At 33.2% G+C, this 20,221-nt stretch overlaps 2 protein-coding genes across 2 annotated transcripts; both read right to left on the bottom strand.

Annotated features, from left to right (window-relative positions):
• Window positions 1-2,146: 2,146 nt before the first annotated feature.
• On the bottom strand, window positions 2,147-3,419 carry LOC145051429 (putative F-box protein At3g16210). Its single transcript, XM_078999415.1, has one exon. It carries the CDS (start codon window positions 3,413-3,415, stop codon window positions 2,285-2,287), a length of 1,131 nt encoding a protein of 376 aa, XP_078855541.1. The 5' UTR covers window positions 3,416-3,419; the 3' UTR covers window positions 2,147-2,284.
• A 10,128-nt stretch (window positions 3,420-13,547) lies between these two features.
• Window positions 13,548-14,784, bottom strand: LOC145051428 (putative F-box protein At3g16210). The gene has a single exon (XM_078999414.1). It carries the CDS (start codon window positions 14,779-14,781, stop codon window positions 13,657-13,659), a length of 1,125 nt encoding a protein of 374 aa, XP_078855540.1. The 5' UTR covers window positions 14,782-14,784; the 3' UTR covers window positions 13,548-13,656.
• Window positions 14,785-20,221: the final 5,437 nt, after the last annotated feature.

The raw sequence follows: 20,221 nt of genomic DNA, 5'->3' as shown, positions 1-20,221 counted from the left end.
ATTATAACTTATTAATTAATATGACAATATGGTATTGAAAGCTAGATATTTCTGAAATCCAACATGGTCATTCTAGACACCTCTCCCGTAAGTAGATCCATCAATATTATAACTGGAGTTACTGATAAAAGTTTGGAAATCGCATTGACAAAACTCTAACTTGAGAGCTTATTCGTCGAGCTCTAAAATACTCCCAACAACCAAAATACCATAGAATCTAAAGAAAAACCGGAGGAAAGGTTGAATACTTCAAACGAAAGGTTCTGAAGTGATGTGAAGAGGAATGAAGGTTGAAGGGGTGTTTATAGGCTGAATCTCGACCATCCTTCTACATCCGATTTATATTCATACTTCTAATACTAATTCTCTTTAAGCCTACTGTTGCACTTAATTGATCATCTAAGATTCTCAATAATCTTAGAGTATTATGATCTAAGATTTGCAAGTTGGAGTTCTATTTCATATTGCGATTTCATATTTGCAAGTTACCATGAAGCAAACCTCTTAGGGAAACCGACAACGAAAGTAGAAAGTTAGAAAGGTCTTGTTGGATTTTTCGATTTGGTTTCTCTTGAATTGGTTCCTTGACTTTGATTTTTCTTAATCTTTTTCTAATTTCATTCTAAACTCGTTGTAATCAATCTTCATCAATTAATCTGGTTTTTGTGTACTGTGGTTATGGTTTGTTTTGGGAGTTTGATTTTTACCTGTTTGAGTTCGATTATCTTAGATATCACGATTTTTTTTTCAACTGATTTTTGGCTATCGGGTGAGTTTGATTTTTATTAATGTGATTTTAATTTCTCTATGTACCTACTATCATATCAGAGGTCTGATTTCTCACTTTTATGGTATGTTGTAGGAGTTGGGTTTGTACCTATTTAAGTTTGATTACAAGAGAAAGGATACGTTGCAGTTCGATCAAGTCCAGAGGTCCAATTTCTTTTCTGTTTGAGTATGAAATTTGTTGGTTTATGACTGATTTTTGAGGTTTACTTCAGGTAAAACTTTTCTAGAGATATATTCTAAAATATTATGTTATATTTCTGTTATTTAGGAGTCATAGTTTTTTTATTTATTCTGAATATTTGGAGGCAGCCAAGCTTTATGATTTTTCCATTGTTTCTTATTGACAATAATGTAAAAAATGGATTCATATGTATGATGTTATGATTTATTTTCCGGATCACTTTTCGTGTAGAAAGTGGAAACAAAACCATAGTCTGTTATTTATTTCTTTGCCCATCTTTTTAACTTCATTTGTGTTTTAAATATGTTTCCCCAAAAACAATTATTGGTTGCTAAAACCAGAAAATGAAAACCAAAAAGTCAAATCATTTATGAGGGAGAATGAATAGATTTATTGTTAGAAATCAAAATGTTTTGTAATTCATATGATCCGACTCTTGTTCAATTGAAAGGTAGATTATAACAAATGCAACATTGTGAAAGCATACAAAGGTAAAAGGATGGAAAAATTTTATTTATCGAGTTACAAATTTTGTTGAAAATGAAAAAAACAAAGGTGAAAGTTTTTGGACATCTATTCAAATAATGGAGTACGCAAGAAGAATGTATGTGCTCCCTAACATGTTGGTTGCATATAAGATTCGTCGGAAATAAATTTTCAAAACTGAAGCTTTTTAAATTGTATCTCCAAAGTACCATGACTCAAGAAAATTTGAGTAGATTGGTAATTTTTAATATCGAAAGTGATTTTTTACAAAATATTTATATTTGAAAATAAGAGATGTTTTTGCTTAAAAAAATGCATAAAGACATCGTTTTAGGTGATTTTTATAGGTTTTTTGTTTATATTACTTGTTTGATTATAAAATTACTGCATTTTGTTTTTTTATAAAAATTTTAAGTACCTTTTTGTCTATTGTACGGTACTTATATAAGTGCATACAATTATTATCTCGCCCTGGGTATTAAAAACCAATGCACCCGGCGGATTAAAGTAAATGTACATGTACCTTGTGTATATGTGTTGATTTACCACAACAAATGAAACAAGTCCAATGATTAATCGGACGAAACCAAAATGTTGAAATGCTGAAAATGTTTCTACTGCATTTTAATGTTGAGCTACAGTTTTGCATCTAACAAACAAATTGCAAGAATTAGCCAATACGTAGCTATGCTTTCTTATCACGAAGTTTAAGCTTACCATTGATGGTTCATTGAGTGACATCATCTCATGTTGAATAAGAGTGTCAAAGGAATTAGAAAAATAATATAATAAATCATCCAAATACCAAATTTTAGTTGTCTTTTTTCCTCAAGAAACCAATAGTTGATTTGCTTCGCAGGCGTTTTCTAACAAATGAAGGCTTTCGACACACTGAACAATCTCGGATATGAAAGAAGCGGCATGGAATTCCACTAGTCTTGATTGTGTCCCCATCTTAATAAGATAAACTTCCATCCCCTGATCATTCATAGCGGAAAGCAAAAAATCTCTATTGATGGTCGGTTGCAAAACTCCCATAATTGATCCTCCTTTAAACTGATTTTCTTTCGATTTATAAACGACAGACCAAGAATCATCTCTCCTCACCCAAATCCAACAATCTCTATAGTAACTGTTATTATCATACGTAGAAATCATTGCTAGAAAACCTTGGAAGGTTGTTAGTCTTGTCAATCTCTGAAAGGGTTCAGGCAATGGAATCATGCCAAAAACATGAGTGCTCAAATCAAATGTCATTATACAAGGAATCTCACTGTGATGTGATTCTGTATGATAACGATCTACCACCCAATGCAAAGCTCCATTCACAAAACATGACCCCCAAATGCCTCTCCTTACTTCAGAAAAAAAAGGTGTAGGGGAGGCAATCGCACACCAAGTGCCTGTCTTTAGTGAATAAAAATATGAACTTTCTCTGGGGTATGATATCTGGACAATCTTGTAATCATCACTGATTGGGTCGAAACCAAACCCAAGCGCAAGCCCAAACCCTTCCAAAGGGTCTCTAGGTCTCCACGGACAATTAGGCAGGCTCTGTTTGCGCCTTATTGAAGGGTTCCATAGACTAATTCCCTTCTGATGTTCACTCAAACAGAATATTCCATCACATGAACCAACAATTATGAAATCTCTGCTACATGGAAACTGGACTGCTGTTATACCATTGTATCCTTCTGTGGGACACATTGGCAACTGGTCTTCTGAATGTAATGTATAAAAGTCATCTGACAATAACGTACGGAAGTATTCAAAGCCATAACGAAGATGATGTCTGAAGAGGAGCTTTTGTGTGGATCGAGAACCGTGCATGCGGATGAAAGAGGGACTAGAGATATAAGAATACCATGATTTGGAGAGTGATCTAAACCGGAGGAGGGATTTGGGTGGTAGTCTTGTGAAGATTGCAATTATCAACTCTTGGCATAGATAATCTGACATTGTGTAATCCTGCATTTTTCCAAGGAGATGAAACTTCAGTACTGATAGCATGCACTCAAAACCATCTGTGTTTCTATTTAAAGATTTTTCAACAGGATCATGTTTCAGTCAAATCGTAAATTTTCTTAAATAAAATCAAACTAACTTATGTTCTCATCGTAATATCATTTACATCATCCATAAAATGGAAAAAGTAATTGGTTGTGAATGAAACAGGTATATATCGGGCTCTTATATATTTAGTGAGTTGCTTATCTCTGCATACAAATATTCAATAGAAAAAAAAATGATCGTTGTTATCAACTAAAATATCTAATATACTTTCAAAAAGGTAACTAGGTATATTATATGAATCTTAGCCATCATCACATCAATTAAAAAGGCAAGAAAATAAAAACTTGAAGGGGAATCGACGATTAAAATCACACACCAGAGAAAGGAAGGAGAGGAAGAGTAAACTGATGATGAGGATGCTGCGGAAATCTTGTTGTGATAGCACTAAAACATCGACGATCGACCGAGTCTTTCTGGGGCTTAATTAGGTTTCATTTGGGCCAACGTTTCCCATGTTTTCTTTTTGTGAATAATGAAATTCTTTTTGTGATAGGATTTTAATGTACTTGTTTTGGGATATCTTTTTAAACAACTTTTTAACTTTATCTTTTTCAAAAAATCAAAAAATCTTAAAAGTTATTTGACAAATTGGAAAGTGCTTTTCATTTTAACTTTTGGCCAAGAAGGAAATAAAGGCTAGATAAAAAACACGCATTCTTATCTTTTTGAGATTTTTTATTTTTACATACCAAACACATTTTAAAAGCTTACTTTTTGAGAAAGTCCTTTTAAGGTATAAAAGATATCCCAAACACCCCCAAAGATTTTATTCCTTTAAAGATCAATGTTTTACTTGCTCATTTCATTTTTGCTCTAGCTTAGCGCAAGTCATATTCCCACATCTCTCATTCACTCTCCTAATTCTTAAACCTTGGAAATGATCACCTTTTATTCCTTTAGTTTCTATATTTTAAGTAAATATATAAAGATTATAATTTTATTTTAATAATACAATAAATATAGTAAAGGTAAATCAACTAAGAAGTTTACATATTTAGACCTTATAACCGATTTAGTATTTATCTTTTTTTTAATAAACTAAGTTCAAAAAACCAGAAAATATAGACATTTTGACCCCTTTACCCGGTAAATAAGTCATTCAACTTTCAAAAATTAAACTTTTGACTTAGATTTTAATTTTTATTACAAAATTGTCCAAACTTTACACTTTTGACGAATATTCAAAATTTATAACAAATTTGGTACAAAGGTTACACTTTTGTCCTATATTTCAAAATTTTGTTACACTTTTGGTCCAAAAAATGTATTTATTTTTACATCTTTTTATTCAAAATTTTCTTTCGAATATGTTTTTTTTTTGCTTTATAAAATCATATTTATACAAAAAAAAACATATTTTCACATAAAACTTTCTTTTTTCTATATAAAAACTTTTTTTTTAAAAACTATTGTGTGCCAAACACATTTTATAATAAATACACATATATACAAAACCGTTTTTATAAAAAAAAATGTGTATACAAAGATGTATTTTTATACAAATGTATACAAACATGCTTTTATAAAAAAATATAGAAATACATATTTCATAGTAAATGTATTTATATATATATTTATGTATTTACATGCATACAAATAGGAGTTTTATACATTAATTTCGATATTTTTTATAAACACCTATTTTAAAATAAATATATTTTTATGCAAACATGTTTTTTACAAAAAAAAAAAAAAAAAAAAAAAAAAAAAAAAAAAAAGAAGTATACAAACACGTGTTTTATAAAAATATATACAAACATGTTTTTATAAAAACAATGTATACAAACACCTATTTTTATAAAAATGTATACAAACACGCTTTTTAAAAAAATATATAGAAACACATATTTCATAGTAAAAGTATTTTTATATATTTATTCATTTATATGCACATAAACAAGCGTTTTATACATTTTTTTATAAAAACAGGTTTGTATAAAAATGCAATTATTATAAAATGGGTGTTTGCATATTTTTTTTTTATAAACTACATGTTTGTATACATGGTTTTTATAAAAATATGGATATATATATATATATATATATATATATATATATATATATATATATATATATATATATATATATATATGCACTTAATAAATACCTAATTTTATAAATAGTTATTTCATATACAAAAATGTTTTTTTAAAAAGTCTTTATATAGAAAAAAGAAGGCTTTTATGTGAAAATATGGTTTTTGTATAAATATGACTTTATAAAGCCAACAAACATCCAAAACAAATTTTTGAAAAACAAAGAGGTAAAAAACTAAATTTAAGATGAATTTGTAACAAAATTTTGAAATCTTGGCCAAAAGTGTAAACGTTATACCAAATTTGTAATAAATTTTGAAATCCAGGCCAAAAGTGTAAATTTTGGAAGAAATTTTAATAAAATTTAAAATCTAGGCCAAAAGTGTAATTTTTGAAAACGTATTCAGTTTGACTGGTAAAAATGTCAAACTGAATACATTTTCCGATTTTTAGGACTTCATCGACTAAGGCTATGTTTGGCACACTAGCTCAAAAGCTGGTTGTTACCTGAAAAACTAGCTGATAGCTGAAAAGCTAGCTGTTAAATAAAAAGTTAGCCCATAGCTGAAAAACTAGCTAATAAAAAATAACATTTTGTAAAACTAGCTGAAATATATAAAATTACATAAAGGACATGAAAGAATATGTGTTTCTATAATTAATTAAGGGGTATATTTAGAAAATTTCAAAAAAAGCTCCTAAAAAGCTAGTCTAAGTAGCTTTTCAAAAAAACTAGCTTATAAGCTACTTTTTGGCTTACCGAATACGATAACATAAAAAAGCTAAAAAAAAAAAAAAAAAGAAGCTAGCTTATCAGCTAGTTGTGGCATTCCAAACATAGCCTAAAAATTTGTAGGACTTCATTGACTAAGAAAAAGACAATGACTAAATTGGTTATGAAGCCTAAATATAATGATTTTTCGATAGATTTTTGAACAAAATTTTTCATTAATTCAAAAGTAAACTAAATATTGCATACATATTAAAATGAAATACAAACATAATAATAATTAAAATAAGCCCAATTGATATATTTTTTTTCATAATTTCGTTTTTATCCTTGAAATCAAGGTGAATTATTCTCCCGAAAGATGATGGGTGCGTTACATCAAAAGTTTCATATCTCTTGAGTCTTTTCCATCATGAGCTTCGACATGACACGGGGCTAACTCGGACGAGAAACAACTGCAACAAGATCTGAAGGTTTTCAGAAGGTCGGACACATTACATAGAGTTTCGGTGAGATTCAAAGTAGGACTAAGGATAAGGCTCTGATATCATGTGAATAATCTAAAAGTCTAGAAAAAAAAACTTGCTTATAGATAAGCCTCAATTTATATACACATAACAACCTAGTGTTAGGTAATCTCACTGTTGTAAAAATTCCGACTAGGTCCCGATTAATTCATAGGCGCTACTCGATCGATTAGAGGACGTCTAACGATTAATCCTAGCATACATACTGAATGAAACATTATAAAATGATGAACTTGTAACATTTTGAAGAATTTTTATCTCATTGGAAACTACTGAGGCACGATTAGTGTTGTATTAATCATATTCACCTATTTTGTTATCATATCAGTGGTATTTACATACTTTGATATGATATTAGTCATATTTAATTTTTTAAAATTCAACAAATTAGCAATTAATGGACCCCGATTAATCTCCGCCTAGTCGGTTAATCCCTTGACCCCAGTCCACCGACTAGCTTATGTCGAGCGTTTTTTACAACCTTGGGTAATCTTGACATGGATATGCTATTTGAATTATGGGTATGGTTCAAATAGTTAGGTTTGTTTGTTTTTCTGGGACAAAATATATGCAGTTTGCGGACCACATCTGTAGACCGCTGCAGTAAAAGAGGTGGATCGTACGTCTGTAATCTGAAAGAAGAAGACTGTTTGTTTTTTTAACACCTGCGGGCATCTAAAATAAACTAAAATCTAAATAAACAGTTTTTTAACATCAAAGTGTTTTTTTAATCTTTTTATGAAGTTATTATAGATAATTAACAAATATGGTCAAGTTTTATGTACTATTGTATAAAAAATGAAAATAAAATGGTACGAATTAATGTATATGTTTGATAAAAACTAACAATTTTGGTCGCAAAGTTACACCTTAACATTTTAATTAGGGATCAAAGAATTTAACAAATAAGATGGATGGAAATACACAGGGCCGGACCAAATGTATATAGGGTCCGGGGCGAAAAGAAAAAAAAGGGCCCTTTATAGATAAATATAAAAAATATTCAAACAAATATAATTTATTATTGACTATAAACACATTCAATTAACAATAAGAAGCAGACTGAATTGTTTATCTTTTGAGCTAGTTTGAGTTTGAACCAACTTTAGGTCCTAAAAATCATATTGCTAATAATTTTATATATATATATATATATATATATATATATATATATATATATATATATATATATATACACTATATAGCCCATAAATTTTGGGCCCTCAGGAGTCGTGGGCCCTGGGCGGTCGCTCGGGTTGCCCACCGTCTGGACCGGCCCTGGAAATACACTTCGATTTTAAAATAAAAAGTTTCAAAATTCTCATTTTACTTGTCTATTAAATCAATTAAAAACGTACCGTAAGTATTTTTTTCCAAGAAATTAATGATACTGCATTAAATAATAACTTATAAAATTTGGCACAAAAATATAAGTCAATATTATCTTTTATCATATTTGTAAAACCAGATTCAATAACCATTATTGTAATAAATCTTTTGTAACCTCCATAAAAATAAAGCCAATTTAAACTTTTTAAAACATTCAAAAACCATTAGTCATTACAAATCTGTTTTCAAAATAGTTTCATATCAGAGTATCCCAGAAATACAAATCAAAATATGAGGAAATGTACGGTCACGCCTTCGCCTTCCCGCAGTCATCCGCTGTACCTATAACGATAATCGATAAATGTAAGCTCGAAGGCTTAGTGAGTTACCCCCAAAGTACCAACCTCATATAACCATAACATATCATATAACAAATACAGAACAACCATGTATCTCAAGTCTACAATGTGACTGGTCCGCCCGCACCGAGCCTTTAGTCCACCTGGTCCACTCTCTGAGTCTACAGTATGACTGGACCGCCTGCATTGGGCCTTCAGTCTATCAGACCCACTCTCCGAGCCTTGACACGTCTAGACCGCCCTCTCGGGGCCTTCAGCATATCCGGACCGCTCGCCGGGCCTTCAACCTGACTATGTTCCCTCCCTGGTCTACAGTCTATCCGGTCCACCCTGAGTATGTTGGCCTACAACACAAAGCAGGACCCACCTCAACCCAACCTCTATACCAACAACATGTGCACATAAACAGATAATCACATAATAGTCCATAAATAACCAAATCGATATAACCGGCCACTAACATAGCAACATCCTAACCAGGATACCGACCTAACCGGTCGCTAACATATCATCATCCTATAAACAAGCATACCGACCTAACCAGGTCACTAAGCATAGCATAGCATATCACCATCCTAACTAACAGGATGTAAATCAGTAAACATGACATGCAATAATTTGAACACAATCCATAAAGGGTCGGCCTTGGTGCCTTAGACCCTATTGATAAAGTGAGGATAACTCACCTCGCAACTGACGAACTGAACCATGAAATCACGCTCCTGAAGCAATGCCCCAAACTCTAACACTTATAACCATCAATGATCCATTGCCATAAATATCCAATTTACCAAAATGCCCCTCAGAAGTCAAACTCAGTCAACCCTGTTCAAAGTCACAGTCAATGGTCAAGGTTAACAATCTATGTTGACCTCAACTCGTCGAGTACCCTCAGCCACATGTCGAGTTCCTTGCATAACTCGACCACTCGCTGAGTCACTCATCTGACTCGTCAAGCTCACATCAATCTTCAACGGACTCGCCGAGTAAATCATCTGACTCACCTGGTCTACGACAATCTCCATTGAACTCGCTGAGTCCCTTCAGTCCTTCATCTATACAGAGGCTTTTTAAGCCATGCTAAGGCTCCAAATTGTAGATCCATCTTCCTAATGCATGTTTATCATGTAAAGTTGCAAACTTTACGTGCATGTATGGCTCTAATGACTCATTATGCCAAATCCAACTTGAAATGGAGTCTAACTAAAAAGGAAAGCTTCATACATGACCAAGCTCGAAACTTTATGAACCTAGAACCCAAGAAGGGTCCAAATTTGAAGTTGCAACCTCAGATCTAGCTCATACACAACCATAACTTCATAACCAAGCCAAAATAACCCTAAAGTTCACCCATATGAGATCTAGAAATAAAAGAGGCCAAGATCACGAATTGATACCTCCAAGGAAGCTAACTGAGGTAGATTTTAAAGATCCCCCACGAGTCCCTTGTTGCAAGCTACTTGACCTTCAAACATTCTCCACAAAATGCACTCTCCAAAGCTCAAAACACACGCACAAAAGCTCTCACACGGAAGAGGGGTCTTCTGGGCTCTCAAGGGGTTGTAAAAGGGCTAAAGGAGGCTTATGATCCTTTAAATAGGGTGTAAAACCCTGGAAATTAGGGTTTCATCCTCTAGCACCTACTTGTCGAGTCCCTTCTTGGTATCGCTCGCTGCTACTCGGTGAGTCAGGCAACCAACTCGTCGAGTAGCCCTGAACTCATGGAAATTTATAACCATAAATTGATACTCGGGAAATCGGGGCGTTACAATTCTCCCCCACTTGAACTAGACTTCCTCCTTGAAGTCTGCTATGGTGAACATCATCAGATAGTGCTCCCACATCTCTGCCTCCGGCTCCCGTGTCCACTCAGATCCTCTATGGTGCCCCCACTGTACCTTTACCCAAGGTACCTCCTTGTTTCGCAGAACCTTCACCCCTCTTTCTGGAACCCATAAATTTGGAATTCCCGAACCCAGTCTGACTCCCTGATAGACCTCATCTACTGAACCGATGTCACTTCCATACCATTTATCCCAACTTTTGATAATTCGAGGTTCCCATCAAAACAAAACCGCAGATTACCTTCTGCGACAATTCAATGCCTCCATAGATCACCAACTAACATACACCGAGCCTTCGGCATGACTAGGATGCCTCTTAGAGCCTACAGCCTCCTCGGGCTGCTCATCGGGCGTTTGACCTAACTGGGCCGTCTACTAGGCCTTCAGTCCAATTGGACCTTCCTGGCCCACTAACCCTCTGTTCGAATTCTACTTTCCCTTGAACCTTCGTGCCTACGACTTACAGTTGGCTCGCTGCGACTTACAGTTGGCCCACACCGGGTATCTTGGCCTACTGCATTGAGCAGGTCCGCCTTACCCTTCCCAACCAGAAGTGTTGCGATATATAAATAGGAGCAAGATCTAACAAGGTTCTCAAAACCTGTCGAACAGGGAAGCTTTATCCAAGCAACCCTCGATTTCCGATAACGACATTATACTTTTCCCCTGCAATTTGGGCCCACACTCATACTTAAAATCCAAGGACCTATCCTTGCATCCCACTCAACTCCTCTGATTCGATGCAACCTTTCGTTATCCTGGGTGTTAATATTCTTTCACCCACCGCTAAGACTACCAGTCTCTTATCTGTTCAAGCCCCCAGGTCTACGGAACCAGAAAGATAGGACAATCTAATCCCCAGCCTTCCTAAGCCGAAGAATATCCATTCGGATCTACTCCGAGTCCCGAACTGAAGCATTAATGTTCGATGAGATTACCAAGATCCTCTGTACTCCATCTGATTTCTAATAACCACTTCCGATCAGACCAGAATTGCACTGGAGTCTTCGGTCTACTCCAGCAACATGCTCAAAACTTGGAACATCCCTACTGACTACTATAGCATATCAGTCTATTCAATACTCGCACATAGATCTACAACCACATACAGAGTATGCAACATGATTGGACCGCCTCACCAAGCCTTCAGTCTATCTAGACCACTCTCAGAACCTTCAGCATGTCTGGACCGCCTTTCTGGGCCTTCAGCCTGTCTGGACCGTTCTACGAGCCTTCGGCCTGACTGGTATGCCCCACCGGCCTTCAGTCTATCCGGACCACTCTAAACTATTGAGCATCACCCGGGGCCACCCCTCACGGTGCTCCCTCTCTCCTATACAGCCTGTTCTTACCCATTTGGGGCTTCGAACTCCTGATCCATCGTGTGGATCATAACCCCAGTCTAACCCTAGGCGTCATGTTGATCGCCCACCCTCTCGGAAAATCATGGTATGATTCTTGACCCGCGTATCTTCCATTAACAAAACATGATTTCCCTGATAACACTTTAGAAATCAAAGGGGTAGGGGAGGCAATCGCACACCAAGTGTCCATCTTTAATGCATAAAAATATGAACTTTCTTTGGCGTATGATATCTGGACAATCTTGTAATCATCACTGATTGGGTCGAAACCAAACCCAAGCGCAATCCCAAACCCTTCCAAAGGGCCTCTAGGTCTCCGCGGACAATCAGGCAGGCTTTGTTTGCTCCTTATTAAAGGGTTCCATAGACTAATTCCCTTTTGATGCTCACTCAAACAAAATATTCCATCACATGAACCAACAATTATGAAAGCTCTACTACATGGAAACTGGACTGCTGTTATACCATTGTATCCTTCTGTGGGACACAATGTCAACTGGTCTTCTGAATGTAATGTATAAAAGTCATCAGACAATAATGTATGCAAGTATTCAAGGCCATATAATTCGTAATAAAGTTGATGTTGGAAGAGGAGTTTTTGTGTGGATCAAGAAGTATGAATGCGGATGAAAGTGGGGCTAGAAATACTAGAATACCATGATTTGGAGAGTGATCTATACCAGAGGAGGGATTTAGGTAGCAGTCTTGTGAAGATTTCAATTATCAACTCTTCTCATAGATAATCTGACATTATGTAATCCTGCATTTTTCCAAGGAGATGAAATTCAGTTCTAATAGGATGCTATCAAAACCATATATATGTAATCCATGCAATCTCCGCCATCAAATCTTAAACATCGTTAATTGACCGGAAACTTTTACAGTTTCTTTTTTGCGTTGTCTCATCCCATTGGATGGGGAGGTGGTGTAATCTCAACCGAGTCCTCACCGATGTTGAGTTCAAACCTGATAGGCTGATATGACCATCTGACGATGTGTGAGAGGTATCAAATGCTCTGGTTCATTTGGAATCACACGTAAAGCATTATGATCTCTGGACTTCATGTCACTTTTTGCATTCTTTGAAAATGTTGCAACTCACGGAAAATTGAAACATTTTGCATGTTCACGACGGTAAATTTTAAGTGGCTTGCCCAAAATGGTTGCATCATTATCACCACTACGCCAATCTCACTTCAAGTTATTAAACAAAGTGTTAAATTCCATAACAACTTTGTTCATATTTCTCCATTTTGCGTGGAGTTGATCTTTTGTCCGATACTATTGTTTTTTGATTTCAACAACGAAGCATTTTGTTATTTTTCCTCAAAAAGGTTACTATTATTGGTCGTTGCTGATCGTCGAGTCATCGGGCATAATGACCCAAGGCTAAAACCTTCTCTTATGCTTTTTTAAATAAGGAATAAGCCCTTAAACATTTAACAAAAGGACTTATGCTATTTCAAATAAGAAAGTTTTTATATAATGTCGTCAAACTATTCATTTTGTTTTCATTTTTCTATTTTTTAATAATATCTTATTTTATCCATTTAATTGTCGTTAAATTATAAATCCTTGTGCTTTTTTACTAATTAATCTATTTTGTTAAAATATAAAACCAAAATGGATTTATTTTTCCAAAAAAAAAAAAATACTATAAAAACGATTAAAATGAACAAATATCACATGATTGAAAACAAATCAATCATACAAAATTTAGAAGACCAAGATTTTGCTAGGTAGGGAACACGAGAAACAAATGAAACCAGTCGCATGAATCATTAAGATTATGCATAAGGCTAACCTTTTTTTGAATGGCTAATCTAATCTACTCTTAATTCCACCTTATGTCCCAGTCTGGAGTTGAACAACTGATATCGTCAGATAAGAAGCCTTTTGGTTACCTGCATCGCTCAACATCTCATGTCCAAACAAAGATTAAAAGAATTCAAGTCCATCTAATACCAAATTTTGCTTCTCTTTTACCTCACAAGCAGTCCCCATGTCTAACAATTGTAGACTCTCAACACACACAACAATGTCATCTATGCAAGAAACAGCACTGAAATCCACTAATCTTGATCGAGTCTCTATATTGGGCTTACAAACATGGAACCCCTCAAAAAAAATGTTGAACAACAAGTCACCATTGTTGGTCAGTTGCAAAACTCTATATATTCTTCCTTGAACTTGATTTGTTTTCAATTTAAAGACCAAAGACCACGAATCAACTCTCCTCATCCAAATCCAACTTTCATCATCATCCTCACGATAATCCATACAATAAGAAATCACAGCTAGAGAACCTTGGATGGTTGTTAGTTCTCGTGTTTCCCAACTGGTGTCTAGCAATGCAATCGTACCAAAAACATGAGTGCTCAAATCGAATGTCAATATGTAGCAAATATCGACTATGCCATTTGATTGACTAAAATAAGGTTCTACCTCTACAACCCAATGCAATGCTCCATTCACAAAACACGCATTCGATAACACCTCGTGAAACAAAGGAGTAGGGGAAGCAACTGCACACCAAGTACCTGTCTTCATGGCATAAACAAATGAACTTCGGTTGTGTATACTCACAATCTTGTAATCATTGGTAATTGGGTCGAAACCAAATCCAGTGTGTACCCGAGAAAAGGATCTATGAGGACAATCAGGTAAGGTTAATTTGCGCCTAATTGAAGGGTTCCATAGACTAATACACTTTGCTTCTAAATAATCGAACACACATAGAATTCCATTACATGAACCAATAATACAGAAATCTCTCCTAAAAGGAAACTCAACTGCAGTCATACCAATGTATCCACGTTCTAAGCACAATGGCAATTCATCTTCTCCATGAAATGTATAAAAGTCTGGTTCTTCATTTTTGTAACTACTTCCGTGTCTGAATAAGAGTTTTTGCTGGGATTGAAAAGTGTGTATGTGGATGAAATCGGGGCTACAAATATAAGAATACAATTTTTTGCAAAGTGATCTAAACCGGAGGAGGGATTTGGGTGGTAGTCTTTTCAATATGTTAACAATCAACTCTTCACATAGGTAATCTGACATTGTGTAATTCTGCGTTTTCCCAAGAAATCATATTCAGTAGTAATATGGTGCAATCAAAACTAGTGATGTTGTTTGCTCGGTTTAATAGGATTTTTTTCATGATTTTTTACTATCGATGATATAGAAAGGTATCAATAAATTTATCTATAATTTGATGTCTCATGTGTGACAACAAGTATTTTATTATGCCAAAATAAGATGAAAAAAGAATCTGAAAACAAATTAATTAAGGATTACTACTCGATAAAATCAAAAACATTATCCCGAAAGAGTGTTTTTTTAATCAAATCACAAATTTTCTTGAATGAAATCAAACAGAATCAATCTAGCTCCGTTATATATATTTCAAATTTACTAAGTGTGCTAACTCTTAATCAATGTAGACAGAAACGTTTGTTCGAGTTTAATCAAAATAGGAGTACAAATCATTAGATTTGAAATGAACTTATACTTCAAATTCAAAACCTGTTCCAATATTTTGGATATATTTTCTACCTGTAAGCATATACCCTAATTTTCACATGGTAAGTACATATAATCCATATATATAATTCAAGAAAATTATTAGAAGTTACCAAAAACTGTATTGTGATATTGTCACACTTTTTTTAAAAAAAAAAAGAAGAAAAAAAAAACTCTGCCATATGAGCAGCCCATATCAAACATGCCCCAAAGGAAACGCCAACGTGGGAGGTACTTCCCAAAACACTACTGACTTTCCAGTGTAAAATTTCATGATCATCATCACCATAGTTTTGGAACGGGTTTTTGTCAAATATTAAATATCAAAAATTGGTCATGGCGCAAATAATTAAAAAATGTATAGTTTTACAAAACGCGAATCCCGCCTAACCTAATCAACATCGCATATATTAAAAAACAAGAAAATTTAATCTTAAAAGGAATCACCGATCAACAATATCACTCACCGGAGAAAAGGACCAATACACGATGATGATGAAGAAGGTTTTAGCAAGAAGACGTCGGACGATAGACGGGGTAGTTGTCGACTTCTCTCTAAAGAAATGATCCGGAGACAAGGATGACTGGTTTGGGCTTAGATGCACTAACCCTTAAATAGGTTTGATGTGGGCCCAGTTCAATAAATGAGTAATATAACACATGAAGATTTTGAAAAAAATAACAACAAATTTATTATAGGAAATCTCTAAAAAAAATCTCAATAATTACGGAAGAGTTACATTTTAGTCCCGATATTTTTTATAATGAAAAAAGTCCTGAAAACCGACAAAAAAAATTTGCATTTTAACCATTTTTGATTGGTTGAAACCGGTACCAAATTAATTTGGAACTATTTCGTAAACTAACACAAAATATTTGGATTGTTCTATAAACAAAAATATTATGACTTTTTTGCAAATAAAACCCTAATTATTATTATTATTATTAAAAATATTAAAAAAAATACTAATTTTCAAACTTGTGATTATTAATATTGTTAATAATACTTATATATGCATTTAAATGAAAAAAATAATAATAAAGACATTGTTTAAAGATGGAGGTAGAGGAGATGATGATGCTTTTAGCATTGAAATCATGAATGTATGTTTGTATATTTTTACTTTGTATATAGTCAATTCAGAATATTAATGCTTAACAATTTAGAATAAGTTACTTTTTACTAAACAAGATATTGTAATTAATACTTTTGAATTTTGATATGGGCTACCTTAAACTATTTATAAACAATTTTACAAATATGCAACTTCTTGTAAATTGATAAGTATTAATATTTTGAATTGAAAACAATAATAACAAATGTGAAATGATCAAAGTAAAAATATACAAGCAAACATTCATGATTTCAATGCTAAAAGCATCAACATCTCGTCCACCTACATCCTTAAACAATGTCATTAATATTATTTTTCCATTTAAATGCATTTATATGTAATATTAACAATTTTAATAATAACAAGTCCAAAAAATAGTCTTCTTATTTATAACTTTAATAATAAAGATAATAATAATAATAATAATAATAATAATAATAATAATAATAATAATTTTGTTTATAGAAAAGTCATAATATTTTTGTTTACAGAAAAATCTCAATATTTTGAGTTAGTTTACGAAATAGTCCTAAATTAATTTGGTACCGGTTTCAACCGGTCAAAAAGGGTCAAAATGCAATTTTTTGTCGGTTTTCAAAACTTTTCATTAAAAAAAAATCTTGGGACTAAAGTATAACTTTTTCGTAAATATTGGGACTTTTCTAACAAGTTCCCAATTTCTTATCTTTGAAACATGACCATTATGCCTCGAATGCATTCCAGAGCGAACTTCAAGATAACGAAGCACTTTGGAGTGTCGTTCCGAAACAATTAATATTTTTTGTTTGTGTTTATTTATGTTTTTCTTTTTATAAAATGTATATATTACAAAAAATAATGGTGCTTGATAATTTTTAAATCAACCAAAACTAATAATTAGTAAAGCTGATATGTTTTAAATAATTACATATAAATCTAACAGAACTAATAATTTTTAGGGAAAATTTCATCCATATATTCTTATAACCTTTAATTTAATAATATTTAATACGTATTATTTTGAAAATAATTAATTTGTAACATTACAATATCACCATTATCCCACATTGTTATTCTTTACCTATTTACTTTACAAATCCTTACAAAATATTGACACTCACATTCAAAATAGTTTATTAATGATTTTACCTAAATTAAAGAACAAGAGGAAGAAAAAAATTTGTTTAGAAGAGAATAACCACAGGTCTTCTAAATCGATTGTAGGAGATGAAATATTTTTTAGCATTCGATTATGAATATGCAATCATTAGGTTTTGTTAACGATTATGTGGAATATGAAACAACGAATAATAATTAGGTTGTGAATAACCATATAATGAACGAGGGTATTGATTCTGGGAGGGATTGCATAAGGGTACTTTTAGTAATTTAGTTATAATCTCATTTAAAGATAATTTTTGTAATTTTAAATATATTAATTTCATTAAATTAAGTATTTAGGTATAAATGTGAGTTTATAGGTTATATATATATATATATATATATATATATATATATATATATATATATATATATATATATGTATGTATGTATGTATGTATGTATGTATGTATGTGTGTGCGTGTGTAATTTTAAGTTTTATAATAATATAAATGTAATTATGAAAATTTACAATGATATATATGAAATTCTCCTTAATTTTCAAATATACCAAAACTAATTACCAGTGTTTCATATGTTTTAAATAATACTGATGTTTCATATGTTTTTTGTAACACCCAGAATCAGAAAGAACAAGAAAGGAAAGGAAACCATAAGTCAAAAGGGGTCAACTCGTCGAGTCTAGGGAAGAACTTGACGAGTCGGAGCAGGATCCGTGAGCAAGATTAAGTGACCAACTCGGCGAGTTAGCAAGTGGACTGGCGAGTCAGGTCTGGGTTGGGAAACCCTAATTCCGGGACTTGGTACCCTATTTAAACATCTTACTCTCTTCCCTAGGGTTCATTACAGCCTCTCTCGTCCAGAACCCCAAAACCCTAGCCCCCAACTTTATTTTTGGAGCTTTTGGTGAAGATTACGGTCCATTGGAGTGGATTTTGAAGGCTTGGAAGAAAGGAGCAAGGAAGGAAGTGTAGATCCAGCCTTCATACTGTTTTGGCAACTTTTAGAAGGTAAAAAGTTTGGACCTTGAGCTTTTAATTGATAGATCCCCTTTCTAGTTTGCTTTTAGTCACATTTGGATCATTTCCAAGGTTAATCCGAGTATTAAACCCTTGAGGTTGGATTTGGACAACAGATATGGACACTCTTGTGCTTTAGGAGCTCAGAGTTGCTGGCTTTATCCAGCTAAGATCCCATTTCATGACCTAGGTTTTCTTTGAAGCTTGGATTAAGTGTTTTAGCCCCATAACACCTTGCATGCACGTAAAGTTAGCAACTTTAAGTGCAATGCTAGCATGAGGAGTCCAGATCTATGAGTTGGAGGTGTTGGGATGGACTATAATCGACAAAATAAAGATGTCACAAGATGGACTCGATGTGACAACCGTCAAATTCAGGTCATTCTCGGACTTATGCATCTTTTCATTAACCATATAAACACATCATGTGATGGCCTAGTAGTAGATATTAGTTCATAATCTTGCAAAAACTTGGATCCAACAAAAATCTAGGACTAATATACTTGACTCTTACAATTCAAGTGAATTGTTCAACTACTATAGAGAACGTCAATACCCGAATTAAAAAAAAAATAAAAACATTGATACAATTGAAAAGGGTTATGAAACCCTAAAATAAATTAAAATCTTCTAATTTCACTTCATTATATTTTTAAATAGCTAACAAGGTCCTAAAACCCTAAAAAGTCGTAAAAACCTAAATTTTATAAAAATTAACACCTTAACTCCATAAAAATTTATTATGAACCTTATAAGATCAATTTAAGTTAAAAAAATTAGTAAATATAATCATGGAAAGAAAATTTAATTATTAACATTTAACCCTAATCTACAAGTTGAATGTCAAGATTTTATGAAAAGAAAACTAGGTTAATGTATAGTTATAAAAATATGGAAAAAATTATAAAAATAGGAGAGATTATAATTAGAAGAAATAAGTGAAAGAGAGACTCTCTAATACCCTCAAAAAACTCGGTCTCCCCTCTCCCAATACATCCTTCCCCTTCCCAACACACCTAAATCATTTTCACCACATTTGCACTCTAACTTCTTTCTCACTCTCTTTCATTTTCTATCACTTCAACCACTCAACACTCCCATTCTCCCTCTCCAAACCCACAAAATTCTCCAGCCAAGAACACCTCTCAACCTTCAAATCTTCATCTTCTAGGGTTGTTCTTCAAGGTAATCACGAAAATCCTTTATTTTTCTTTCTTGTTTTAAAGGTTTTTCTTGTTCCTTCTCATTCTTCTACGCCATTCTTTATGAACATTCATGAACATATCCATGAATGTCGAGTTTGATGATGATGGTGGTAGGTTTTCACCCAAGAACAACATGCATGTTGTTTAATGGTGAAATCCATGGACCAAAACCTATGTCAAACCCTAAAATACAGATTTTTACAAGTTTTAAAGGTTCATATACCTTATGCATTCAAGCATTTCCTTTGAAAACATCACTAGGACCAACATATATCCATGCATGGTCTTCAAACCGTGATGCATGTGATGAACACCAAGCTAAAGAGCTTGATGATCAAAGTACATTGTTAATACTGCATGTAAATGATTTTATTTATAAAAAAAATCTAAAAATCCTTTTCAGTTGAAAATAAAATTTCCCCAGATTCCCAGTAAGATGATATGAATATCTGAAAAATCCCAAGAGTTTTTATGATTTCCTTGATTTATTAAAATTGTTACAAGAAAACAAGGGCTTAAATCATATAAAATATTTTAT

The sequence above is a fragment of the Lactuca serriola genome, chromosome 5 (assembly GCF_051521515.1).
Source record: "Lactuca serriola cultivar US96UC23 chromosome 5, Lser_US96UC23_V15, whole genome shotgun sequence".
NCBI lineage: Eukaryota > Viridiplantae > Streptophyta > Magnoliopsida > Asterales > Asteraceae > Lactuca > Lactuca serriola.
This window is presented reverse-complemented; position numbering and strand designations above follow the sequence as displayed.